The following is a 25812-nucleotide window of genomic DNA, read 5'->3' as shown; positions in this document are numbered from 1 at the left end:
TACAGCGGCCGGAGAACGGCGCTTCCGGGTCCCCTGGAAGTGACGACAGCGCGACGCAACAGGCTCCGCCCCCAGTGGGCGCGCGGTAGGCGGAGCTACTTCGGCAGGTGGGTGGGAGGTGGCCTGTTCTGAACCCAGCAAGGCTACGAACGCAGGGCAAGCAAAGTCGAGTACTCCGGCGTGTTCATGTTTTCGTGACGGCGCCCGAGCTTACCTTCGGGCTACAAGGAGCGAGGGGCTGGAGGCAACGCCGCACTGAGTCCTTCTCAAACACCCGGATGAGCGACGCTTCCCCACATTTGGGGCTCAGTATCTCTGTCCCTGAAGATCAACAAGTCAGACTCCCATTTAGACTACGAAAACTGCAACCCTTGATAGGACAGTTTCGGCACCTGTTCGGTGTACAGTATAATAATTATTAGCACCCTTCCTGAGTTCTGCTGAGTTGATTCAACAAATACGTGTGGAGGGCACCCTACGGTTATGACCTCCTACTTATGTGCCAACTGTACTCCAAGACCTTCACAAGAGTTTTGTTATTTAGCCCTTGCAGCTATTCTGCAAGGTGGGTGGAAACACGAGACATGGGTTAAATAACGTGCTCAAGGTCACACAACTAGGAATCCTATCTATATCTAACTCTCAACATACCAAGTCCTGTTTCAGGTGATCACGACGAAGAGACAAGGCCCTGCCCTAAAGGAGCTCCTATCTAGTGAGAAAGCAGAGATAAAAACACAAGTCCTGCTCTCATACCAGCATGTATGGGTATATTCAAAGTGCTACAGAAGTTAAGAGGAGGGAGGCCTGTCTAGGGGAAGCAGAAAAGGTTCAGGGAAAATACCTGGGGATCTGAAGCATAAGTAGCAATTATCCATCTAACTAAAGATGAGGGAAACAAGCATTCTGGGCAGAGGGAAAAAATTGCTGGGACTCCTAGGGCATCAGAGAGCCTGGCTCACCGGAGAAGCACTGATAATCACCCCATGGCCATAGCTTATGGTATGTCAAGGAGGTTGGCAACAGATGGGCCAGGCACAATAGGTGGAGACACAAATTAAGGCATTTAGACTTTATCTTGGGCGCTAAGAAGACACTAAAAGATTTTAATCTTGGGTGGCATCATCCAGACTTAAATGAGCAAGAGCTCAAGGAGCTCGAGGAGCAGGAGACTGGTAAGGAGGCTATTTCTGTCTTGAGGAAGAGATGGTAGTGAAACAGAGCAAGGACAGCAGGGGCAGAAAACAGGGATTGGCTCTTTTAATTAAAGATGTGGAACTGACCTGACTTCCTTACTACTAGTTCTGTTATTATACTGAGACTCTTAAACGCACTCTTCAACCTTGTAAAAAGCCTTCTTAAGAATGCAAGTCTGTGGCTGAAGAGTCAAGGAAAGTCATGGACTCACTCATACCCGATGCCCAAAGTCTGTTCTCTTTACAGACTTTTCAGGTCAGGACAGGGCAGACCCTGGAGGTCTGTTCAGATAATTTGTCTGTTCAAACAATATCTGTGGCCCAGATAAAATCCAGCTGTACTATACAAAGCATTAGATATATTGTTTCTCCTTTTGTAGAAAATAACAGGTTGTGAGGATCATTGAAGCTAAGCCCTCCAAAAAAGGGAGTAAAAGGCAGAACTGAGATTTTAATTGAGACGTGGACCAACGGTACATGGTAGGCATTCAATCTTTGTTGAATGAGTGAATGAATGAAGGTTCTCTGATTCTCAGCTCATCTCACAATGTCCAGTCCATAAGCAATTGATCCTACAAGCCTACTGGCATGTAGATTTCAAATTGCTTTACTTTGCTCCACTGAGCCGCCTATTAGATCATCCAAACCAAGTACTGTATTTAAGCATTTATTAGGTGCCTGGCACTGACTCAGTCTCTATCGTAGAAGAAATTTAAATTCCTGTCTTGCTATTCCCCCTCGTTGCTTAGTGGGGAAATTACTTGTGAAGCACTTTTGTCGAGAGCGACAAGAGTTTCATAAATTCCTGGATCGGAGGACATTAAAAATCCGGGTTCCCAGGTCTGTGGCAAAGTGAAGAAGCTTCAGAAAGGCTGCCTCGGTCAGCTGAAGGACATTGAGTCCGGGGCCCTTCCAGGCAAGGGCCAGTTTCTCCTGTATGCAGGAGCAGATTCTGCTGACTGCGAAACCAAGAAAGCCAGCTAGCGCTGGGGCACCTTCTTTTCCCACCTCCCGCGCACTCCTCTCGAGATTCTACGGTCACTTGAACCACCTGCAACGCTCAAAGCCCCTCTCTGGGCGCTGAAGGGGCCAAAGAGAAGACTAAGACGAGAGCACAGAGCTTCCGCTCCCCTAGGAGGGCGGTGCATACAGTGGGTGATGCTAGTTCGCAAGAGCTAAACCTGAGAGCAGGGCAGACTGGACGCAACGAACCAAAGCCCAGGGACCGGCCACTTAAGCTGCGGGTCGGGGGCCGTTGTGAAGCATTGTAGACTCTCCTCGACCCCGCTCGGGCTGCCGGTGAAGCAGCCACAGACCTGTCAGCATTCTAGAAACGGGGAGAGACCGAGACCCCAATCCTCGTTAAAGCCGGCGCGGGACGCCGCGAGGCTGCAGAGACTCTCCAAGCTTCAGATTTTGCCAGAGCCGGAGCCTGGGGGCGGGGAAGGGGCGGGGCGGGGGCGGGGCCATGTAGGGGGCGGGCCCGCGATGACGTAGGGCGGGCCGGGACGCGCGGAGGCGGTGGCGGAGCCTCCTCCTCCTGCTGCTGCGCCCCATCCCCCAGCGGCCGGCCGGTTCCAGCCCGCACCCCGCGTCCGTGCCCGCACCCCCTCCCCCGGGCCCCGCCATGGGCCTCACCGTGTCCGCGCTCTTTTCGCGGATCTTCGGGAAGAAGCAGATGAGGATCCTCATGGGTGAGGCAGATCTAGCGCGCGGCCGGGACCGGAGCGCCAGCCCCCGCGCAGCCCTCCCGCCCCCGCGTCCCTCCGAGCCCAGTTCAGCCGGGTCTCTGATCTGGAGTCACCTGCCTCCTAACCCCCCGGGGGTCACTGCTCTCGGGCTGGTCGCGGTCTGCAGCGCCGATCCCCGGGCCTGAGCCCGGGAGCTGCGGGCCTGGGTGGGGTGAAGCTCCCTCCTCCCCAGCCCGGCTGGGAAGAAGGGAGGATTCCGCCCTTGGAGACGACTTTTAAAAGGAGCGCAGCCGTCCTCCTATGCCCTTTCCCCCCTAGCCGTCTCCCGCCTCTCGCCCTCTTTGGGGCACGAGTTGGTGCTCACCACCCAGACTGCTCTTAAGGCCTCGAAGGTAGAGAACAGAGCGCACCTGCAGGCGCTTGGGCTCTCCGCCCCCCGTCTCCATCAGCTGTCCTGGCTTCTCCCCTTTCCTGGTCTCTAGAGGGCTCCCTCGCTCCCGTCTCCATCCCTATGCCCCTCTCCTTGCAGTTGGCTTGGATGCAGCTGGCAAGACCACAATCTTGTACAAACTGAAGTTGGGGGAGATTGTCACCACCATCCCCACCATAGGTGAGTTCTGAGGCAAGGCCGGGAGGAGCGGGAGGCTGGCAGCAGGCCTTCCCAGGGTTTGCTACCCATTCTGCCTGAGGCCCTTATCTCTGTGCAGGGAGCTGACCCTGACACCAGATACTGCTACCTGAGAAGTGGGTCACAGTTACCTTTAGTTGCTGGATGGTGCTGAGGCAGGGTGTTTGTGACCTAGCCGGGCCTGGTCTGTGGACTGCCTGTTCTCTGGGGTTCTCTTCCCATGGGACTTGATCATTGCCTTCTGGTTTTATGTCCCCAGTGAATCCACCTAGATTTAGAGAGTTCCTTTCTTTCAGGACTTGGTTCTCATATTTTTTTCCAATTATCTCCAGGCTTCAATGTGGAAACAGTGGAATACAAGAACATTTGTTTCACGGTCTGGGACGTGGGAGGCCAGGACAAGATTCGGCCTCTGTGGCGGCACTACTTCCAGAACACTCAGGTGGGGTGGGGCTCCCCAACCCCAGGAGAGAAGGTGTTAGGGCTGCGACTGAGATGTTGGCCTAGGCATGTCTCGAAAGCCAGGGGAAAAAACCTTTACCTCCCATCTATCCACAGTTGTAGCCTTACCTCTCCTCATCCTTCAGGAATGCCTTTAGTTTTCTGAGACTTAGCTACCTTAGCTTCTGAGAAGCAGAACTCTGGGGCCATGCTGCCTCATTTATTTGTTTGTTTATTTTTAAAGTCAGCTTTTTCTCCCAACGTGGGACTTGAACTCACAGTTCTGACTGAGGCAGCCAGGCGCACTCATTCTGCCTCATTTAGTTCTCGTCTGGTCTTTCCCTGGTCCCTTGCGCTTCTTCTAACTACACTGCTTGCCTGAGGGCAAAGGCTGTATCCTTCGCATGGTGTCTCCAGTTGGTGCCACTGTGTCTGCAGAAGCTTAGTGAAAAGTTTTAAGATGAGAAGATGGGAAAAAGATGGGAAAAAGAAAGAGCCAGACTAGGGTATGTCCCAGCTGGGAGTGATGGCTTGTCTGTTCTTCCTTCCCGCCCAGGGCCTCATCTTCGTAGTGGACAGTAATGACCGAGAGAGGGTCCAGGAATCTGCTGATGAGCTCCAGAAGATGGTGAGCACCCAGAGCCCTGGGAACGGAGCCCTCGTTCGGAGACAGAGCTCTGAGATCTCTGAGCCTGGGTGAAAGTCAGGAAATGTCTCACAGGCCTTGACTGTGTTTCTCTGTGTGGACGCAGTCGGAAGGCATACCTCACTGTGTTTCGAACTGGAGTCAGGTCAAAAAGCCCAAGACTGACTTTTCCCTTGAATCCTCCTGTCTTCACACCCGAAGTGTTGGTGGGGAAAGGGGAATTATGTGTGGTGGAGAGAAACATCCTCTTAACATTCTTGTTTTTCCATTGAGAAACGTTGCCATTTTGACTAGGGCAAGTCATTTGAAAAAGGCTCTTTTTGGATTTAAGGCCAGATGGCTGCAAGCTGACTTAGGAAGCTTGTGTTCAGCTCAGACTACACGATATTACATTTTCCCCACAAATATGTTAGAAGGCAGAAAGGGAGGTTTCCCTGCACAGTGGGAAGGGGAGGCCTGGAGACTCTGCCAGGACGCTGGACTCCATCCCCTTCACCCGTCTCAGCTGCAGGAGGACGAGCTGCGGGATGCCGTGCTGCTGGTGTTTGCCAACAAGCAGGACATGCCCAACGCCATGCCCGTGAGCGAGCTCACTGACAAGCTGGGCCTGCAGCACTTGCGGAGCCGCACGGTGAGGGTCCCGCATCGCCCAAGGGTGCCACGGGGCGGGGGGGGGGGGGCAGGACGTGAAGGCGTCCCCTCATCTTTCCTGCTGCTGAGCTCTCTTTCCTTCTCCCCGCAGTGGTACGTCCAGGCCACCTGTGCCACCCAAGGCACAGGCCTGTATGATGGGCTCGACTGGCTGTCCCACGAGCTGTCCAAGCGCTAACCCGCCAGGGGCCGGCCCCTGCTGCCCGGAAGCTCCCGCGTGCACCCGGGACGGCCAGATTCCCGGACTCCTCAGGCAGTGCCCTTCCCTCCCACTCCTCTCCCACAGACACGGGCCTCTGCTCCAGCTCCTGCCTGCATGTTCTCTCTGTCGTTGGAGCCTGGAGCCTCACTGTCTGGGCCGAAGGGGTCCACTCTCCTGCCTGCTGGGACCTGTGGAAGGGGGACTTCTCCAGGGCTAAGGCCCCTTCTTCCAGAGGAGGAGCAGGGATCTGGGTTTACTTTCATTTTTTTTCCATTTCGGGAGTCCCCTTGGGGCCAGGTGGGGAGGGAAGGTGAGGGCTCTGGTGGTGCTATGATGTGGCACTGGACATTGAGTAATAAATTTGCTGTGGTTTGTACATGGTGTTGTCTGTAGCCTAGAAGTGAGGGGGCTGGGTTGTTGGATACAAAGGGACGATGCGATAGGAAGGAAGCTCAGAGCCACGGAGACTGCAAAGCGACCCCCTCCCCCATGTGCACACACACCGGCTCCCTTCATCCAGCTCAGCTTCTCCCTCCTTATTCTTGAGGCTACAAGCACTCCCCAATTCCAGGGGGCCTTTGCTGAGGGGATCTACTTTCATGATTCTGTAAATCTCCTACATCCTGGGCCTTTCCATCTCTTAGCTACTTAGAACAGTGGTTCTTAATGATTACTGTGAACATTAAAATTGGGGGGCGGTATTTATTAACAATAGCACCCCGAGGGGCACTTCAGAAAATATGATTTATTAGGACTGATCTGAAGCTCAAGAATATGCATCTTAGAAATTACACAGGTGATTCTGTCACTACTACTCTGTTAGCCTTATTCTATGAAACACCGTAGGGTCCTTCTAATCCTTGAGGATTAAAGTTCCTCACCATGCGAGGCAACTCTTTCTACCTAAAAGACACCTCTGGCCCTGTACCACCTCGCCCCCACGGCGGAAAGAGGAAAGTATGTGCACGGAACCAGGAGTGTGGGTGGTTCTCCAGGTGTGGTTCACTCTGCCCGTTCTTCGAATCCCTGCAAAGCTTAAACAAAACCTGCCGTTGCCACCATTATTTCTTCTTGCCTTTCTCCTTTCATGTCAGTTTCTCCAGCTACTGGCCTGATTTTCTCCAGGAGCTTTGTAGGAAGTGAGTCCCAGAAGCTGTGGGCCAACAGGGACCCTTTGAGGGGAAGGGTCGGGATCCTTAGGAACAGTGAGGCAGGGGATTGCGAGGAAGATGCCCAGGGCTCTCCCTACCTAGGACATTTCCCTTCCCCTGCTCTGAGCCAACCCTTCCTGATGAATATGAGTCATTTGATCCTTGCTGGTTATCTATCTAGGGTTTCCTCACACCCCCTGAAAAGCACCTTTGAGACATTTTGGCCTCATTCTCCCAAGGGCTGTAAAAGTTAATAAATTCTTCCGGATATCTTGAACTCGAAAAACACTTGAGTCCCAAGGGAGCCAAGCAGACCTCACTTCATGGGGAGGAAAGAGGTTGGTCTTTATCCTGTGATTAAAGTGAGAAAAGAAGCAAAGAATGGAAGACACTTGCCTGTAGTCACAGGTTATCACTGGCCCAGGCTGGAGTTCTAATTCCCAGTCTTAGCTCAGCTCTGTTGGTGCCTGGAGTTGCACAGGGAGCTTGACACCAGAGGCCCTAGACCCACTTCCTCTGGGCTGTGGATTGACTATGGCCGGGCCAGTGCTCTTTCCCCACTATGGATAAGAGGCAGCCCTCACAGTCACAATGCTCCCGGGTCACAGAGGCACTGGGCCCTAGGCCAGCCTCTGCCCGAGAAATTCCCTCTGGGAACGTCTTCTGGTGGGTACTACAGGCCTGATTCCAGGCCCTATGGCCTGTGGAACCGCACCACTGGGGGGAAGGCTCGGCCGGACAGAGTCATCACCTGTGGTGCCGGCCCCATGGAGGAGGTGGAGTGGACGCGAAGACCCAAGCCTGAGGAGCTAAGGGTTGGGCTCATCAGCTGGGCAGGATCCTACCTCACTTTTGAGGCATATAAGAACACGGTCACTGCTACTGCAAAGGGCTTGGGCCGGAGACAGGTAACCAGGCAAACCTGTATGAGAGTCCTCTTTCCTAGTGGCCAAGCTCTGGTGTGCGTGTGTGGGGAGGGGGCGGTGGCTGGGGTACACTCGCTATCATTTTCCTAGCCTTTGCCATTACCAGCCCAAGACCCTCCTACCCCAGGCTTTTGCTCACAGGTCTCGATCCCTCCCTCTCTCCCTTTCTCAACCTGTTCCGAGAGGCAAAGCCTCAGCCCTTGCTGCCTTGCCTTCTCTGGCTGCTTTCTTCCCTCCGCCCCAGCACCAGGTGGTTGTGTCATCACAAAGAGGAGAAGTGAAGAGCCCAGGCTGGAAGGCAGGATTGTGGGCCTCCGGCGTGCCAGGGGCGGCGGCGGGTCGGGGGTGGGGGTGCAGTGCAGGTAGGGATGGACTGATTCTGTTCGGTTGTGGCTTGTGGTTTGGGAATGCTTATCCCTGGAGCCTGGGCCTGCCTGCCCCAATCTAAGAGGTCTTGACTTTCTCCTGCCCTGCTGGGGAGGTGGGCTCTGGGGAGGGGAGTGTTAGTTAACATGCTCTCCAGGGGCAACAGTGAGGAAGAGAAAAGTCAAACTTAAACCAAAGCACTTCTTAGAAAATTAGGCATTGAAGGAAGCCACCAAGTAAGAGAGAAGGAAGTTTACCTTCGGTGAGCTGGGAGAGGCAGGTCCTTAGAACTTTTCTTGGGATCTTGAGAAGTGCCCTGATTCCAGTAGGAGAGGTCTCCTGAAATCTTTTGATCAGTTGGATGAGAGGGTGGGAGAGCTGGCAGTCTCCGTGGAGGCTGATGTGGAGGGGAAGGTGGTTGGTTGCCATGAAGGTTCTAGGGTGATGCCAGGCGTGATGGCATTGGACACCCTGGCCTGGTCATTCGGCAATACTGATCTCCTGCCTCTCCCTCCCACCGCCTCCAGACCTGGGAGATCTTGGTGAGCAATGAGCATGACGCACAGGCCGTGGTCCGACTACGGGGCTTGCAAGGCCTTTACCTCCTGTGCGAGGCAGACGGCAGTCTATGCTACGGCCGGCCCAGGACCAGCCACCATGGGTGCTTCCTCCTGCGTTTCCACCGCAATGGCAAGTGGACCCTCCAGTGCATAATTAGTGGCCGTTACCTAGAGTCTGACGGTGAAGATGTGTTCTGCAACTCCAGGGTCCTCTCAGCCTATCACATGTGGACCCCCCGTCCGGCCCTGCACGTCCATGTGATCCTCTACAGCCCTGTGAGCCACTGCTACGCCCGGGCTGACCCCACTGTGGGCCGTGTCTGGGTGGATGCGCCCGTTCCCTGCCTGGAGGAATGTGGCTTCCTGTTGCATTTCCAAGACGGATGCTACCACCTGGAGACCTCAACACACTTCTTCTTGTCCCACGTAGACCGGCTGGTCCCCCAACCCTCAGCACAGACGGCTTTTCACATGCAGGTGCGGCCGGGAGGGCTCGTGGCCCTGAGCGATGGAGAAGGAGGCATGCTGTACCCACAGGGCACACGCCTGCTTCTGGGCCTGGGCTCTAATCCCCACAGGGGTGAGGAGTGGTTCGTCCTACAGCGCTGTCCCACCTGGGTCAGCCTCAGGTCCAAGACTCGGAAGTTCCTCTCCATTGTCTATGGCAAGTGCTGGCTCTAGGACAGCTGTGGAGGGAGGGAGAGCTGGCTCCTGGAAAGAGAAAAATGTACTGGAGAGCAGCAGATATTTTGGAAGCTGCTGATAAGGAGGATCGTAGGGTCCCAACAGGATCTCTTAGGCCATGGAGTAGGGTGATAAGGCAGGGGAAGGGACTTCAGGGAATAGGTTGGGTCTTCTCCAGGCTCCTGTGGTCTGCAGAAGGTGGTAAAGGCTGAGGAGGGGAACCAGAGGGAACCCAGACAGAAGGTGTGGAGGAGGGGCTGAGACTGAGGTTGAAACCAGGCTCTGGCTCCTTCTTTTTTTTTTTTTTTTTTTTTTTTGAAAGAGAGATCACAAGTAGGCAGAGAGGCAGGCAGAGAGAGAGAGGGAAGCAGACTCCCCATTCAGCAGAGAGCCTGATGTGGGGCTCGACCCCAGGACCCTGAGATCATGACCTGAGCTGAAGGCAGAGGCTTAACCCACTGAGCCACCCAGGCGCCCCGGCTCTGGCTCCTTCTGACATGATCTTTCTCTGCAGATGTCGAGGTGTGTGCTGCCTCTGAGCACATAACCCCAATGTCCTTGTTCCAGTTTGAATGCGACGATGAGAGCCCCACCTTGCAGCTTCGTGCAGCCAATGGCTGCTACCTAGCCCAGGTGAGACCTTGGCCTTCCGAGCGAGGAAATCCTTCATCTCTGAGCTCTCCCATTCTAGACATACTTTCTCCTTCTTCAAGGCAGGTGACCAGAGGCTGAGGTGGAGGACAGTGGAGACAAGGGTGGAGACCCTTGTCAATTTTCAACCAATGGGCCCAATTTCATTCAATGGGGCCTCTTTGAAAAAAAAAAGAAAAGAAAAACCAATTTTATTGCAGCACAATTTATATACAATCCACTGCAGTCGTTTCAATGTGCAATTCAAGAAGTTTTGACAAATGTATACACTCATGCGTGTATAGGCACATGTATATACCCAATCACACATTAAAGATTATTTCCATCACCACGGAAATTCCCTCTTGCCCCTTTGTAGTCAGTCCCCCTTTCCTCTTTCCCTCCCCTCCACCCGTTACTGTTCTGTCACTGCAGATTAGAGTCACCTACTCTAGAATTTCCCATGAATGGAATCACACCATGTTACCGTGTGTATTCTTCCTTTCATCAGCATAGTATTTTTGAGATTCATGATCCATGTATCAGTAGTTTATCCTCTGTTATTGCTGAGCAGTTTCCCATACTACTACTCATCAACACACACATGATTTATTTATCCATTTACTTGTTGATGATCACTTGAGTCCTTTCCAGTTTGGGCTATTGTGAATAAAGTTGCAGGGCACCTGGATGGTTCAGCCGGTTAAGCCTCTGCCTTCAGCTTAGGTCATGATCCCAGGATGCTGGGATGGAGCCCCATGTCAAGCTCCCTGCTGAGCAGGGAGCCTGCTTCTCCCTCTCCTCCCCACTTGTGCTCTCTCTCTCTCAATATCTCTGTCTCTCAATCTCTCTCTCTCTAGTAAATAAATAAAATCTTTAAAAAAGTAAAGTTGCAAGGAACATTTGCCTACAAGGTTTTTGGTGGGTCTGTATTTTCAGTAATCTTAGGGGTAGAAATACTGGGTCACATGATAAATGTGTTTATATTTTAATTTTTTAATTTTTTTAAGATTGCATTTATTTCCTTGAGAGAGAGTGAGCTAGAGAAAAAGAGAGAGAGAGCACGCACAAGCAGGGGTGCTGGGGGAAGGGTGGAGTGAGAGGGAAAAACAGACTCCCTGCTGAACAGGGAGCCCAATGCAGGACTCGATCCCAGGACCCTGGGATAATGACCTGAGCCAAAGGCATACACTTAACCAGCTGAGCCACCCAGGTGCCCCATGTTTACATTTTTAAGAAAATGTTAAATAGTTTTCTAAAGTGAGTATTCTATTTTACATTCTTGCCAGCAATGTATAGGAGTTCCACTAACTGTTCCACATCCTCATCAACACTTGATATTGTCTGTATTTTTAATTTTAGCCACTCTGATGTGCAATGACATCTTACTGTGCCTTTAATTTGCATGTCTCTTATAATTAGTAAAATTGAGTATCTTTTCATGGGCTTATTGGCCATTTGTATATCTTCTCTGTGAGGTGTCTGTTCAAATCTTTTGCCCACTGGGTTATCTTATGATCAAGTTGTAAGTATTCTTATGTTCTAAAGTCAAGAGTTCTTTCTGTGTTCTAAAGGCAAGTTCTGGGGCGCCTGGGTGGCTCAGTGGGTTAGGCCGCTGCCTTCGGCTCAGGTCATGATCCCAGGTCCTGGGTTCAAGCCCCACATCGGGCTTTCTGCTCAGCAGGGAGCCTGCTTCCTCCTCTCTCTCTGCCTGCCTCTCTGCCTACTTGTGATTTCTCTCTGTCAAATAAATAAATAAAATCTTTAAAAAAAAAATAAATAAAGGCAAGTTCTTTGCCAAATATATGTATTGTGTTTCCTCACAACCTGTGGCTTGCCTTTTCATTTGCTTAGTAGTGTCTTTTGAGCAGCAAGTTTTTTATTTTGATGAAGTCCAATTTCTCCACTCTGCAAACGATTAGTGATTTTTTGGTTCCAATAAATCTTTGCCTGCCCCAATGTTGCAAAGAATTTCTCCTAGGTTTTCTTGTAGATGTTTTATGGTTTTGCTTTCATTTTTATGTCTTTGATCCATTTGGAAATGATTTTGGTATCTGGGCTGAGGTTTATTTCTCTCCATGTGGTTATCCAGGTCCTTTTTTGATAATGGACTCTGGGATATAGCCAAGATTGGGGAAGTGGGGGAGCTGAGACCACAATATGTTTTCCAAAAAGGATGTGAAAATGGGGCACCTGGGTGGCTCAGTTAGTTAAACATCTGCCTTTGGTTCAGGTCATGATCCCAGGATCCTGGGATAGAGCCCCTCATCAGGCTCCCTAGGGAGCCTGCGTCTCCCTCTCCCACTCCCCCTGCTTTTGTGCATGCGCTCTCTCTCTCTCTCTGTCAACTAAATAAATAAAATCTTAAAAAAAAAAAGAAAGAAAGAAAGAAAAGAAAGGATGTGAAAGCATAAAGCATGCCCTGGGAGAATGAAGAAAGCCAGTGGGTGGGATGTGGGAAAGGGTCTAGGAATAAAAATGATGGGAAGAAAGCAGAGATTTTGTCCTTGTTTCTCTTGTCTGCTCCCTGTAATCTCTCCAGAGGCGCCACAGGACAGTGATGGCTAATGGGCACCCCATGGAGCCTGATACCTTCTTCCGAGTGCACTGGAATTGTGGCAAGATCATCCTGCAGTCTCCCAATGGACGCTTCTTGGGCATCATAGACAATGGCCTGCTGATGGCCAATGCCACCATCCCAGGTGAGGAGAGTGGCCCTCCTGCCAGGTTATCCCAAGTCAGAGATGCTTTCAGAGGGAGCTGGGCTGTAATAGAAAGAGAACTGGAGCTAGGGTCTGTGCATTTGCTGAATCACTGAATTTGCTGAATGACAATGAATCTTTGTCATCACTTGGGCAAACACATCTTTGAGCCCCAGTTCCATTAGCTCCCTTACCAAGGGGGGTGCTCTCCAACCTACCTGCCTCCCAGGAGTTGTGTGAAGATTAAATAGATTCACACCTCTCAAAGGAAGGAAGGATATTAAAATCTCTTGGGCTCCACACCCTATTAAGTGTTTTCACAGACATTTCATAAGCACCCAGCCTAAGATCTGGCACCTAGTAGGTGTTTAGTAATTGTTTAAATGTTGACAACCTGCAATTAGTGTCCCTCCTCCTGCTTCTACCTGGGAAAGCATCTGGAAGCAGCTCATCCAGATAACTCCTCTATGTTTCTTCCAGGCCCCAATGAGGAATTTGGGATTCGATTAGCTAACCGGCCCTTCCTTGTACTGCGAGGTCGTTACGGGTATGTGGGCACGTCCTCAGAGCATGACCTCATGAAGTGCAATATGGACCAGCCCGACTGCATCCACCTGCTGCCTTGCCGCCAGGGCATCTACCACTTCCAGGGTGAGGAGTTCCTCTTTTCTGTGAACTTCTCCTGGGTTCACGGTCTTGTCCTGCCTTAGCCCCAACTTAGACTCCAATGTCTTCTGCTGAGAGCCTACTCAGCAGAAAAGGAAAAATGGAGTTTCTCTTTGTTTTCACATGTCAAGGCCCCCCTGAGTGGGTTGGTAGACCCAAACCCAGCCCTCCCACGTTTCCACAGATGGACCTGCCTACGTAGGCGGAGTGGGGAAGTCAGAGGGGCTGGCGCGCTTGCTGGGAGCCTCCTCTAGCCATGCAGCGGGAGGACTTCATCCTTCACCCTTCCCTCCCCAGCACAGGGTGGATCCTTCTGGTCAATAACATCCTTCGGCACCTTTCGTCCTTGGGGGAAGTTTGCTCTCAACTTCTGTATAGAGCTTCACGGGAGCAACCTGCTCACGGTGCTGGCGCCCAATGGCTTCTATATGCGATCCGACCGAAGCGGCACCCTGTTGGCGGACAGCGAAGAGATTACCAAAGAGTGTATTTGGGAGTTTTAGGTAAGATCAAGTGAGTCAGGACCAGGAGGTAGAGGAGAAGGAGCTGAGGGGCAAGGAAAGAAGGGAAGTGGGTAAGCATGAGACCAAAACACATCTGTGGACTGACTTCTGTCCCACAACCAGATCAGCTCCAGACATTTATTCCAAATCCAGACTTTCCTCTCGGGGCTTCTAGAGACTGACTTGCTGGAGAAAGGAGGGGAAATCAGATCTAGGTTTCTGACGATGAGACCACACTGACATGTGTGTGCCAGCAAGCTTGCAGGGGACAGAATCAGGTGTATCTCTCTGTGTTAAGATGCAGAGCTTTGCCCCACTCTCAGGGAAGACAGGTAACTTTGAGGGTATGCCTTCTAAGCTATGCACTTTCTATCCCTGCACCCCTGGATCCCTGGAGTGCTGATGGCTCCCAGGTATGCATCTGCAGTTCTGACCCTTCTCCTGAACGCTAACCTCCTCTCTTTCCAACTTTCTGATTGACAACTGACTTGACTTTGTCCTGCCAACCTCTCAAAATCAGCCTCCTCCCCATCCCTTCCGCAGATGATTCTTCCAGTCCTCCCCCAGGGCCATCTAGAGTGTTGCTGTCCTCCCAGGTGCTCTGGATCAAGATCTCAGCACCATCTTGCCTTCCTCCCTTTCATTCCCTTTACCAAACCCTGAAAACTCTTGGGTACTTCCATAACCATGACTTGAGCACTTGCTCATTCTTAACTACCTTTGCTACCGTGTGAATCCAGACTTTTCACCCAAAGCCTGCACTGTGATGAGGGCTCCCCGGCAGCACTCCCTGCCTCCAGATCCGTCCATCCCATCTCTTCTCCATGCCAAATTTGCTTTCCTAAATCATTCCCTGTTCACAGGTTTTCAGGACACCTCACTGCTCTTTGCCCAGTTTCCTCACAGTTGACCTCACTTTCCTGGCTTGGAAGGGCATGAGGATGTTGTGGGAAGAAAAGCTTTGGTTTTGGTATCACATAGACCCGGAACCTTGGGGAAATTGCTTTAACATTTCTAGGCCTTGGTTTCCCTAGCTGTAAAATGGGAATAATATCTACTTCATAGGATGGTATGAAGGTTAAGTAGCCATATGGATCTAGATATGGACCCCCACTATATATGTTCACTCCTTTCTTGCATTTTCTACTAGTTTTCTTTTTTTTTTTCCCTACTGGTTTTCTTTTCTTTTTTTTTTTTAAGAGTTTATTTATTTGTTTGACAGACAGAGATCACAAGTAGGCAGAGAGGTAGGCAGAGAGAGAGAGGAGGGAAGCAGGCTCCCTGCTGAGCAGAGAGCCCGATGCATGGCCCAATCCCAGGACCCTGGGATCATGACCTGAGCCGAAGGCAGAGGCTTTAACCCACTGAGCCACCCAGGCACCCCTCTACTGGTTTTCTAAACAAACCCTTTGCTAGGGCCAAAGTGGGAAAAAAAATCAAATGAAATTCCACCAGGCTTGTTTTCTTATCTGTTTCATAAAGGGTTTCAATGGAACTAAATTTCACAGGCTCCTTCCAGGCCATGACATTCCAGTAGACAATGTATCACCGTGGTTAATAGCTCATTCTTAGACATTGAACTGGGTTCTCATTGGATTTTTATCAGTTAAACTTGTTTGACCCTGGAAAAATGAACCTCTCAAATCCTGTTCCTAGCCAATAAAATGGGAATAGAGTATATATCTTGTAGGATTTTGTTGTGTTATGAGAAATGATGATTATAAAATGTATAGTAAGCAGCCTGGAATCTAGTGCAGGGTCCTTTATCGAAGCCTTCCCCAATCCAGTTGAATTCTTAGTAAATCTTATCTGTTGACTATAGTATCCCTTTGAATTCTGATGCTATTTTTTATACCATTAATCTGATTAAAAATAATTTTTACTGCCTTTGCCTATAAATTAGTTTCACATACAACATATACACATACACATACAACTTCACATTCATCAAGCATGGGACAAAACAGGACAGTCAGTCACCTAAGCGTCTGACTCTTGATCTCAGCTCAGGTCTTGATCTCAGGATTATGAGTTTGAGCCCTGTGTTGAGTTCCATGATGGGTGTAGAGCCTACTTTAAAAAAAAAAAAAGAAAGAAAAATAATAATAATGGGACAAATCACTTTATTCTGTCTTTTCCCAGTTGATCTTACCAAATTTTTCCAGCAAATCAGCAAATCATTGACTCAAGGTTTCTGTTTCCTCTTCCTTTTCCAGGTCAATGGAATGCCACCTATGGAAATCCAAATTCTCCAGGAGAAACTACTGCACTAAACACAACAGGAACCCCAGAGTCAAGATCCATGAGAATATCTGTTACACAACTTTCCCTACCCAGTTTAGCAAAACACCTGTTTCGAGCAACAATACACAAAAGGCCACCCCCAAGAGCCCTTGTGTGCTTCTGACTCAGTACAGAATAAGGGTCTGGAGGTGGGTGGAGTCCAAGGCCCCAAGCCCCCCACAAGTTCTATCCGGAAGAGGCAAGACCAAATGGTAACCAGTGCTTCCATTGATCTTCCCCCATCCCCACAGGACCACAAGAATTTTTCCAGTAATCATGTGAGAATTTAGTTTTGCCCTGAAGGATTCAGAATCCAGAATGATTAGATGTCCTTTGGGTTTTGAAAGAATGAAGGATTATGAGTCCTATGGGCACAGGGTAATGATCATGACACATCTTATGCCTAGATAGCCTGAAATTGACCAATCATCTCATCTTCGATCTTGTCAGTTGGGCAAGACAGGTACTTTGCCTGTCATTGCCCACCTTTTACAGGGAGTTGAAGTGAGGGTCCCATGACTGGGAGCTCTGACTCAATTCTTCGATTAGGGGATTGTAATGTCCACTACTCTTTCCATCAAAACAGAGCTTCTACAATGAACATCATTCTTGTACTGTCTTTATAACTTTGGCCTTCATCTATCTACCATTTGTTCTATCAACATCTTTATTGACATAAACTTTTAAGTAATTTTATTTAGAAAGGAATATTTTAGAGGTGCCTGGGTGGCTCAGATGGTTAAGTGTCTGCCTTCAGCTCAGTCATGATCCCAGGGTCCTGGGATCAAGCCCCACATCAATCTCCCTGCTCAGTAGGAAGCCTGCTTCTCCTTCTGCCTGCCCCTCCCCCTGCTTGTGATCTCTCTCTCTGTGTCAAATAAATAATAAAATCTTTTAAAATAAAAAAGGACTATTTTAATCACTATCACAAAATAGGAGACTCACTTGCCATAAATAGAAAGTGACCTTAAAAATAAATACAATGAAAACTAAGTGATGTTATCAAATCTTAGTTAGATTTCCCTCCCCTGCCCAAACCTCAGAACCAGAGGTTCCCTTTCCCTCTGTTATAAAAAAGGTTAACAATTGTTACAGAAGACCAAAATGAAAGCTTTCTCTTCAGTGCAATGAGATTTGAAAGGAAGTCAAAAGGGGAATAATATTCTCATTTCTGACTAAATATTATTTAAAGCAGTGTCTACATGCCTCCTGAAATGTTCTCAAATACCAACAGTGATGTCTGACCCCCACTTCGGGAAAATTGCACCATAGTATAATGAGTGCCTGGTTTTTCAATCTGTTAAGAAAAGAAGCTAAAACCACAATATGGGAGAGATTCCATTTGTATAGAGGAAAATGACCTCTGGTTTTTGTAAGTATGTTTCTCCTCAAGAGATAGAAAAGAATTCTTTTATTTTTTTAGAAGATTTTATTTATTTATTTGACAGAGACAGCAAGAGCAGGGGGAGTGGGAGAGGGAGGAGCAGGCTTCCTGCTGAGCAGGGAGCCTGATGGGGGGGCTCCATCCCAGGACCCTGGGATCACGACCCAAGCCGAAGGCAGATGCCAAACAACTGAGCCACCCAAGCACCCCAAGAGATAGGAAAGAATTTTGTAAAAATTGTAATCTAGCAAGCAAAGCTTTAGAACGCTAGAGCCCAGGGTATCCCTTTCCTAGAGAACATTAAGAATAGACCAGAGATATGAGTTGGAATACAGTACACTCTTCAGAGAGACTGGACTTTGGGGTCATTTAATGCAGAGTCTTTTCCTCAGCGTTCCATAAATGCATATACAAACTTAGATGCACGAGCATTCATTTGCACGGAGATACACACACACACACACACACACACACACACAAACACCCCACATAGTCTGTTACCCCCATTCCCCACAAGTGGCCATCCATCCTCCACTTTAATGTGTTCGGCCATGGGGCTTCAGCGGGCAGCAGCCTTCATTGCCGACCTCAGTCCTACAGCTGAGTGAATGGCTTGTTCTCAGACTGTACCGTGTGGATTGTCACTCCCCAAAACCTCACCCATTTTCCCGGGCAGTCTGTCAGCAGGGGCAGGGGTAGGGTGTGCTCCATCACCCTTGGCATTTCACTTGAGAGCTATGCTGGCCCATAGAACTTTCTGTGCTGATGGAAATTCTAGATTGTTCTATAATGTTTACCATCTGATACAGGAGCCAGGGGACACCTGTGACCACTGGGCATTTGATATGTGACTGGTGTGAATGAGGAGCTGAATTGCTCATTTTACTTAATTTTAGTTACATTTATATAGCCACATGTGACTGGTAGCTGGTTGCTGAAGAGCATGGCACTAGAGTATTTGATGATGAGATAACTTCTGGGTGAGTACCCCTCTCAGATGGGAGAAACCAGACTTGCCCCCACTCCTCTTATCCTGCTTCCCACCATCATCATTCTATCCCCAGCTCTTTAAAAGGGAACAAGCTGGGAGGAATGAGCCTCTCCCCCTTCAAGATATCCCTTTTTTCACCACCTTTCCCCCCATTCCTCTCTTTCCCTACATACCAACACTTCCCAGGAGGAGCCTAGAAGTTTCTCTGCAGGGAGACAAAATTGAGAAGACTTGGAACTTACTGCTAAGAAGAAGCAAGCAAACCTGCCCCCTGAGCATGAATAAAGGGACAAAGAGTATGAATAATGGCTTTTCCACTCTGCTGCTTTGCCAAAGATACATACGCAATTAAGGAAGTAAAGTGTATTTTCTTAGATTAACAAAGTATTGTAAATTTTCTTGGCTGTTGTAGCTATGTAAGAAAAGTTCCTTATTTTGGGGGAATGCCTTGGTGACTTGGGGGTGACATCCCATGGCACATGCCATCAGCGTATGGGTGTGTGGGTGGGTGTGCCTGTCAATGTGTGAGCACCCAAACACTAATATAGGTACGTATCTACAGACTTACATATGTAGGTATATATACAGACAGATAAATATATAGATTAGACAGACTGGATAGTTCCATAGACATACAGATACGTTAAATAGATGAGTGCTAGATACATAAATACATACATAGTTACATATATAAATAGATCATATAGATACATAGATTAGATGGATTGGAAGATAGGGGGATAGAAAGATAGAAAGATAGGAAGATAAAGATGGTAGGTAGCTTGATAGACATATAGATAGAGATAGAACAAACTTTATTGTTAAATATAGGGGTGGGAGTATAAATATTCATGGGAAAAACACCAACAGGAACTACTGCTAATTTAAAAAATGTTTTTATTCCTGCTAAGTCGAGGCCATTTAAGGCCAGTGTGAGTAGTGGGTGGGCACGGCTTCTCCAGCCCCTCCAAACAGTTATGCTGCATCAGGGGTGGGGTGTGGGGCGGGTACAGCGAGGCAGGGCCACAGGAAGGAGGGGGCAGCAATAATGTGCTTGTCAGGATGATACTAGGTCCTCCCCACCCCATCTCCTTTCCACTCTGGCCCTCCTCCCTCATTCCAGGTCTTGCAGGGGTGGGGAGCAGGGCCAGGGCCAGAGCAAGGCCTCAGGGGCACCAAGACTGGCATTGGGGGCAATGGAAGGAAGGACAAGGGTGGCAGAGCAGGACTGAATCCAGGGAGCTCAGCTGCAGGAGGCAGGTAGCCTGCAGGGACAAAGAGAGGGTGAGTTTGGTTTGTTGCCGTGATCCCACCCCTCAAAGTCACTGGTGGGGAGGACAGACCCTGTATATATATATATGAATGATGGATATATGTACTCATATCCCAATCCCATCCTCTTTTCCTGCTAAGGCTATCAGTGGTACTATAGACCCTGGGGGTGTTAGTCTCCAACCCTGTAAGCATGCAAGGAATGAAGAAAGCTGTGTCAAGATTCCTTGATGACCCCTACTGAAGATTCCTGCCCTCTTGTGGGTCAAGAAGTAAGCCCCCCCACACCGCGCAGCAGTGAGGCTGAGCTTGTGGATTCTTACCCCAGCAGGGCTTGAGAGAGGCCTGGGGTGGGGTGTCACTGAGGCACCTGTCTGGTGCTGTCCTCCAGCACAGCTGATAGCAGGAGGGACCCAAGGATTCGAGGGCAGGCAGGACCGCTGTGGGCACACTGCAAAGTGACTGCTAGAAAAAGCAGAGAAACCGCCTTCCCCCCCCACACACACACTGTCAGTGATGGCTCCTATTCAGCAGACCTGGGGCTCTAAGGCTGCCCCCGGCCTCTGGCTGTGTCCTGCACGACTCCGGAGGGCACCATTCACATGGTAGACTAGGAGGATGGTGCTTTCCGAAGTGTGCAGTGTAGGAACTTAGAACAGTCAGGAATTCTAGCTCAGGCCTCACTGGGAATGGGAGAAGTGAGCTCTTGTCTTCCCAGGTCACCAACTCCCCTCTCTTCCTGGATACCTGTGCAGAGGTGGCCCCTGGGGAGGTACTTGGTAGACTCAGATCCTGAGAAGCACCTACAAGGTGAGAGCAGATCCACTCAGAAGGAGGAGTGGGTCTAGGGAGTGGGGAGGAGTGGGGAGCAGCAGGGAGGTCCTAGGAAAGGCAGCAACTTCTGGCAGGGATGGGAGGAGATGGATGCTACAACCCTAAATGGCCTCCTCCCTAAGGCTGAGCCTTGGGAAAAACTGGGGAAGAAGGATGGTAAGCAGGGGACAGTGCAGACCTGAAGAACAGAGACTCTGAATGCGGAGTATCTAACACAGGGCCTGGCACATGGAAGATGCCAAGTAAATGTGTACTGGATGGATGGATGGATGGATGGATGGATGGATGGATGGATGGATGGATAGTTGAACAGATGGATAGGTGAGTGGAAGGATGAATGGATCCAATGCATGCATGAATGCATGGAAGGATGGGTGGGATGGATGGAAGGATGGATATGCAGAGAAATCACCTGGAATCTGCATTTCCCACTTGAGCTTCTCTTGTCGGCGCCATTTGGCTCTTCGGTTGGAAAACCAGACCTGGGGGAAGGCGGAAACAGCATAGCTGGCTGTGCTCCTCAATCCGTGGCACCTACTGCTCTCCCCACACTTTTGTGGTCTGGACCTAGAGCGCAGACCTGATGCCCTCCCTCCCTGCTTTGGCCTTTGTTCTCTGTCCCCTGCCTCACCTCAAAGGCTTGGAGTGGGGAAGAGAGGAGAGCAATCAGCAGAAGGAGAACAAGGAGGGTCTTGGGTTTGATTTCTGCTACAAACAAATCTGTTTCCACCTTCTTGCCCCCTTCTCCACCTCGCCGGAACCCAAAGCCTTCTCATCAGAGACACCCTTCTTGCAGTCTGTGTGCACCATGTGGCAGAGCTCACTCACCCTCACGGTATCCTCAGGCAGAGAGGTGGCAGCGGCCAGCTTTCCACGGGCCACTGAATCGGGATAGTGCCCACGCTGGAACTCTGCCGAGATGGAGGCTTGCATGGTAAGGGCACAGGGAGAGGAGCAAGGCCCGGGCCTCCCCCTCAGGCTCCACTTCCCCCTGCTACAACCCTAAACTCCCCTCCTCCCCAAGCCAGGGCCACCCATAGCCTGGCCCACAGGCTCCAGGGGCATTGCTTCCATGGGTCACACCCAGCACCCTCTAACCCACCATCTGCCCCCACCCTGGCACCTTTCTCCAGCGCCTCGGCTTGGCCTGGGGAGAAGATAGTCCGATTCCGGTGGCTAGTCCCTGGGTGGGGACCCCGGGGAGCCTCAGAGCCACCATGGGGAGTGTGAGGGGTGGGAGCCAAAACAGCTGTAAAGGGGGACAAAGGCTTGTGGTGGTTTGTGATCATGATTCTTCTCCTATGATGGGGTTCCCAAGCCCTTAGGGCTACGGACAGGGGCCGGCATGAGTAGAAGAGCAGAGCCATGCTGGTGGAATATTTACAGCTCCTTGAAGTTAACTTCAGAGGCACTGAGTGGGGGGCACAGCCAATGCCATGGTCAAGTGCATGCTTAGTGTTTGGGGAAACAGCAGCAAGGTTGGTCCGGGTTTGCATGATCCCACAGAATATAAAGGGTGCTCTGAGAAGCTGTACATGAGGCAGAGGGAGGGTGTGGAAGGTCCAGTCCTTCCTCTTCCTCAGCAGATCCTGTGAACCTGAGGGCCAAGGGACCTGGGTTCTGTTCCAGAACCTGCCAACAGCTAGCTGGTAACCTTGGGTAAGTCCGTTTCCTTCTCTGAGCTTTGATTTTCTTCTGCCCGGAGAGAGCAACACTCCCTGCCAGGCCCTCCTTATTGTCTTTCCATGAGGGTGACACAAGAAAGAACAAGAAAGGGCTTTGCAAACCATAAAATGCCGATGTTTGCTCTGAGCATCCCTGGGGGCATCTCCAAGACCCACCTGGAGATCTGAGCTGTGCCCAGGGCAATCTCTGGTCCTCCTGGAGTGCCCGCAGGACACGGTTGATGGAGGAGACCTGGGGGTGTCGAGGTGTTGAGTGAGAAGATGGTGGGTAGACCCAGGGTTACATCCTGAATCCTTTCCCCAATATCCTTTCTCTCTGTCCGGGCCCCCACATCATTCCCAGGACAGCCTCCTTTCTTCCCATGCTTTCTTCTTCTCGCTTTTCAGAAGAGAGCCCCTCAGCCCTGACTCCCCAGCCTGGGATGGCCCCACTGCCAAGTAAGAAGGGGTCTTCTCCCCGGATGGCCAGTTTGCCAGCCCCGGTGCCAGGAGGGGAGAACACTTACACTGGGAATCTTGTCCTGTGTGCAGAGCCCTTCGGCACAGAGCTGGCGTTGGATCTCCCAGGCAAAGAGGGCAGGACACTCACCCTTCAGCTGGGCAATTCGAGCTACCACAGGGGGTGTGGCCAGACGTGGCTTGCTTCCCCCAATCCCCTTGGGCTCCAAGACACCAGTGCGGTAATAACGTGCTAGGATCTTGCTCACACAGCCATTAGATACCTGGGTCAGGTGAGAAGCAGGGACAGATGATGGTGTGACTGGCAGAGGGTGAGAGTCCCTGAGGCAGAAGGAGGCTACAAGGCAAAGTGAGCCTTACTGACCCAGGCCGCAGAGTTGAGCATTCAGCCTTATCCCTGGGAGCCTGAAGATCTCCACCCCGGACCCCCAGGGTCTCCCAGGAAGTAACCCAAGCCCCCTAAACCCTCAGAGTCTGCAACAGCCTCAGACTTGCCTTCAGAGGGTGCTGTGCCCCTGCTCCTTGTCCCCAGCCCTGGGTAAACCGTACTACCTTAAGACTCCGGGAGATGTCGCAGGGGCGCATCCCGCTGACCGCCAACTGCACGATCCGCTGCCGGGTGTCCAGGGGCAGGGGTCGGCCGTTCACAAAAAGCCCCCCCAGCTGATTCACACTGCTGATCCCTGGGCATAAGAAGAAGACATCCACACACCTCCCCTCTCCCCAGCTCACCTGCGGCATGGAGGACCCTGCTGGGGAGGGTTTCTCAGGCCACTCAGATCTGGCTTCCCATTTCCCATCACAGAGAAAGTCCCCGCCCCCCAGGGTCCCCCAGCTCCACTTTCTTTGCAAGGTGGCTCGTGGGTGAGTCTTTGCTTCGAGAGCAGTTGTGCTGACCCTTGTGATCTAAGGGAAGCAGGTGGAGCAAGAAGGAGTGCCTGGATGAAACTCCCCCAGAACGCTGGCCAAGGGCGCGGAAACCAGTGGAGGGAAGCAGGGCCCTGAGATAGCCCCTCCCTCCTTACACCAGCCTATTCTTCCCACTTCTCCCAGACATCTCACCATCCTGCGGCATGTTCCAGGACGATGCTCTGCCCAGAAGGGTGGGAACTGGGAAGACTGGGGAGAGGGATTCCTTCTAGGAGCTCCTTCTTTTGTCTTGGGGCTGGATCTGCAATGACCAAGGTTATTTGGGTGAAGTCTCTTGCTCAGAATTGTCTTGGGTGGTAGTGTTTTGTGATAGAGGGTCAGGTTTCTAAAATTTGCCAGCAGGTTTGCTGAGAAAATTCAAATTCTCTCTACCCTTCCGTGATGAACCAACATATCGCAGGGCCAGTGGCGTACTGGATCTTAAGCGCTTGGAGGATGGGAAGGCTCTCATTTCTCACACTTTTCATTGTAAGAGGTCAGGGAAGTAGAAAAGGATTATGCATCCAAATGCTCAGGCTTTCCCTTTTGCAAATGGACTGCTGTTGTCATTGACCCCTCGAAAGCCTTCTCAGCCCTGGGGATGTGCTTCGGCCTCCTATGTTCAGATTCAACAGGGCTAAAACCCAAAACGTAGAATATCCTGCCCAGCCAGAGGAGGGCATCGGTGCCCAAAGATCCCATTTGCCCTGGTTTGAGGCTAGAGACCAGGTTCAACACTGCCTCCACTATCATGCATCTCCTAAGTTTAGTTTCTCCAAACCACCAACCAGAAAACTTTCCTCAGAGCACTTCAGGGAGAGTCTTGCTCTTGATTTTATTTTATTTTTTTTTTTAATACTCTCCAGGAAGCTCTAGGGAAACATGGGGGCTCCGCTCCAGCGCCGGCACTGAGGCTCTGGTCTCATCCATTAGAAGTAAGGATGAACTAGAAGTAAGGATCACTAGAAGTAAGGATGAACAAGCATCAAATTCAGGCTTCTCTTGGAAGACACATCTCTTGGCATCTTCTAACCTGCTACGGTTGTCGGTTCCTATCAATTCTGGAGAGTTCTAGATTCTGCAGCGAAGCAGCTTCACTCTCAGAGATCAACTGTCTGGAATCAGACACGCGCTCATTGAACCACCACTCATGAAAGCGTGCTGAAAGAAGAAATCGAGGAACAGGAGAGAGTTGCATGCTGACTGACACAGAACCCAAGAGACAAGAGAGACAAGAAGAGACACAGAAACAAGAGAGTCTCTGAACAGCCAAAGATGCAGCTCCTGGGCCACCATGCCTTTCTTGCTTTCACCCACAAGTAAAGGGAGTAGAAACCACCTCCCTTCTTGCCTGGTACCCTGGCAGGGCTGGAGGTCACCCCAGAAAACAGCTCATGCATAGAACTTTCCTGCAGGAACTATGCCATCTTGGCTCAGCTCACTAATCTGCAATTATTTGCTGAATAAAGTATTAATCATCAGCACATGGCCAGTTGTTCAGGATGAAGGGAGTGAAAAGAAAAGGAACAAGGTTTTTTGCCCTCCAGGAGATTACAGTGCAGCTGGGAAGCAGACACGAGCACTGGAGAAACAAGGAACTTCCCAGAGCATGGAATCCAGAGCTGTTTTTAACTTAGTGGCTACGTTGGCTTTTACTCACTCCTGTCCAGGGAGGTAAAGACATATTCCCCTTCAAGCTCTCATCACTCCAGAGAGCCAGGAAAGAAGGCAGAGATCTTTCCAACAAGAAAGGTGAGACACAGATTGGGGTTCCTGCAAATCAGGGGCCACCCAGGGAGTAAAACTCAAGTAGGGTTAGAAGCCAGTCCCTCACCAGAAGCCAAAACTTCAGCTCCTAATCCTGGGGCTCTTTGTCTTCCCCCATCCCTGCCTCGTGTTTGTGTAATTGCCACCGAAGCCATGGAGAAAGGAGAGCCAAGCTGGGAATAGATAGGGCTCTGCCAGGGTAGGGGGATGGGAGCTCAGGATATCAGCCAAACCCTTACTATGACAGAGTGTCCCAGAACTCAGAGGAGGAGTGGAGACTCAGATTCAACATCCAAACCCAAATCATCTCCAAATGTAAAACCCACAAACAGAAAGCCCATTCCCAGCAGCCACCCCACTGCTTCCCAATGTTCATAATAACTTGTCTGATAAAAGGGCTGGTGCTCACAAGATGGCAAAGCAAGATAGGGAGTTGGAGGGGCCGGAGGGGTGCTAGGCTGCCAAGACAGAGCTCTGAGGAGGGAAGTTGGCTTGGCCACACAAAGACATGGAGACAGCATGGGAGGCAGAGCAGACAATGAGGCTGCAGGTAAGCTACCTGTGTGGAGGCAATGCAGTGGGTGC

The 25812-nt window shown here is 50.6% G+C and overlaps 3 protein-coding genes across 3 annotated transcripts; 2 read left to right on the top strand and 1 right to left on the bottom strand.

The window, feature by feature from the left end:
- Positions 1–2709: 2709 nt before the first annotated feature.
- On the top strand, positions 2710–5831 carry LOC111151972 (ADP ribosylation factor 5). The gene is made up of 6 exons (XM_022510223.1): positions 2710–2890; positions 3417–3497; positions 3848–3957; positions 4513–4584; positions 5108–5233; positions 5345–5831. Exons 1-6 carry the CDS (start codon positions 2824–2826, stop codon positions 5429–5431), a joined length of 543 nt encoding a protein of 180 aa, XP_022365931.1. The 5' UTR covers positions 2710–2823; the 3' UTR covers positions 5432–5831.
- Positions 5832–7373: 1542 nt separating this feature from the next.
- Positions 7374–16030, top strand: LOC111152065 (fascin actin-bundling protein 3). The gene is made up of 7 exons (XM_022510355.1): positions 7374–7514; positions 8426–9122; positions 9657–9775; positions 12315–12474; positions 12955–13125; positions 13438–13643; positions 15860–16030. Exons 1-6 carry the CDS (start codon positions 7374–7376, stop codon positions 13641–13643), a joined length of 1494 nt encoding a protein of 497 aa, XP_022366063.1. The 3' UTR covers positions 15860–16030.
- Positions 16031–19467: 3437 nt separating this feature from the next.
- Positions 19468–23136, bottom strand: LOC111151852 (paired box 4). The gene is made up of 9 exons (XM_022510067.1): positions 23104–23136; positions 22599–22814; positions 22249–22324; positions 21531–21656; positions 21236–21318; positions 20820–20889; positions 20321–20376; positions 19878–20038; positions 19468–19543 (listed from the first exon to the last, which is right to left on the bottom strand). The coding sequence occupies exons 1-9, from the start codon at positions 23134–23136 to the stop codon at positions 19468–19470; spliced, it is 897 nt and encodes a 298-aa protein (XP_022365775.1).
- Positions 23137–25812: the final 2676 nt, after the last annotated feature.

Source organism: Enhydra lutris, unplaced genomic scaffold, assembly GCF_002288905.1.
Source record: "Enhydra lutris kenyoni isolate GAN:26980312 unplaced genomic scaffold, ASM228890v2 scaffoldscaffold27, whole genome shotgun sequence".
Lineage (NCBI taxonomy): Eukaryota > Metazoa > Chordata > Mammalia > Carnivora > Mustelidae > Enhydra > Enhydra lutris.
This window is presented reverse-complemented; position numbering and strand designations above follow the sequence as displayed.

What these genes read in the sequence shown, in the direction of transcription:
- LOC111151972 (XM_022510223.1), top strand. Translation starts at nt 2,824, where the DNA reads ATGGGCCTCACCGTGTCCGCGCTCTTTTCGCGGATCTTCGGGAAGAAG. An exon ending in ACTACTTCCAGAACACTCAG is followed by an intron (nt 3,958 to 4,512) that starts GTGGGGTGGGGC and finishes CTTCCCGCCCAG; the next exon opens with GGCCTCATCTTCGTAGTGGA. An exon ending in AGCACTTGCGGAGCCGCACG is followed by an intron (nt 5,234 to 5,344) that starts GTGAGGGTCCCG and finishes TTCTCCCCGCAG; the next exon opens with TGGTACGTCCAGGCCACCTG.
- LOC111152065 (XM_022510355.1), top strand. Translation starts at nt 7,374, where the DNA reads ATGGAGGAGGTGGAGTGGACGCGAAGACCCAAGCCTGAGGAGCTAAGG. An exon ending in ATGGCTGCTACCTAGCCCAG is followed by an intron (nt 9,776 to 12,314) that starts GTGAGACCTTGG and finishes TAATCTCTCCAG; the next exon opens with AGGCGCCACAGGACAGTGAT. An exon ending in GGGCATCTACCACTTCCAGG is followed by an intron (nt 13,126 to 13,437) that starts GTGAGGAGTTCC and finishes TTCCCTCCCCAG; the next exon opens with CACAGGGTGGATCCTTCTGG.
- LOC111151852 (XM_022510067.1), bottom strand. Translation starts at nt 23,136, where the DNA reads ATGCGCCCCTGCGACATCTCCCGGAGTCTTAAG. An exon ending in CACAGGACAAGATTCCCAGT is followed by an intron (nt 22,325 to 22,598) that starts GTAAGTGTTCTC and finishes CGACACCCCCAG; the next exon opens with GTCTCCTCCATCAACCGTGT. An exon ending in TGCCTGAGGATACCGTGAGG is followed by an intron (nt 20,890 to 21,235) that starts GTGAGTGAGCTC and finishes GCCTTCCCCCAG; the next exon opens with GTCTGGTTTTCCAACCGAAG.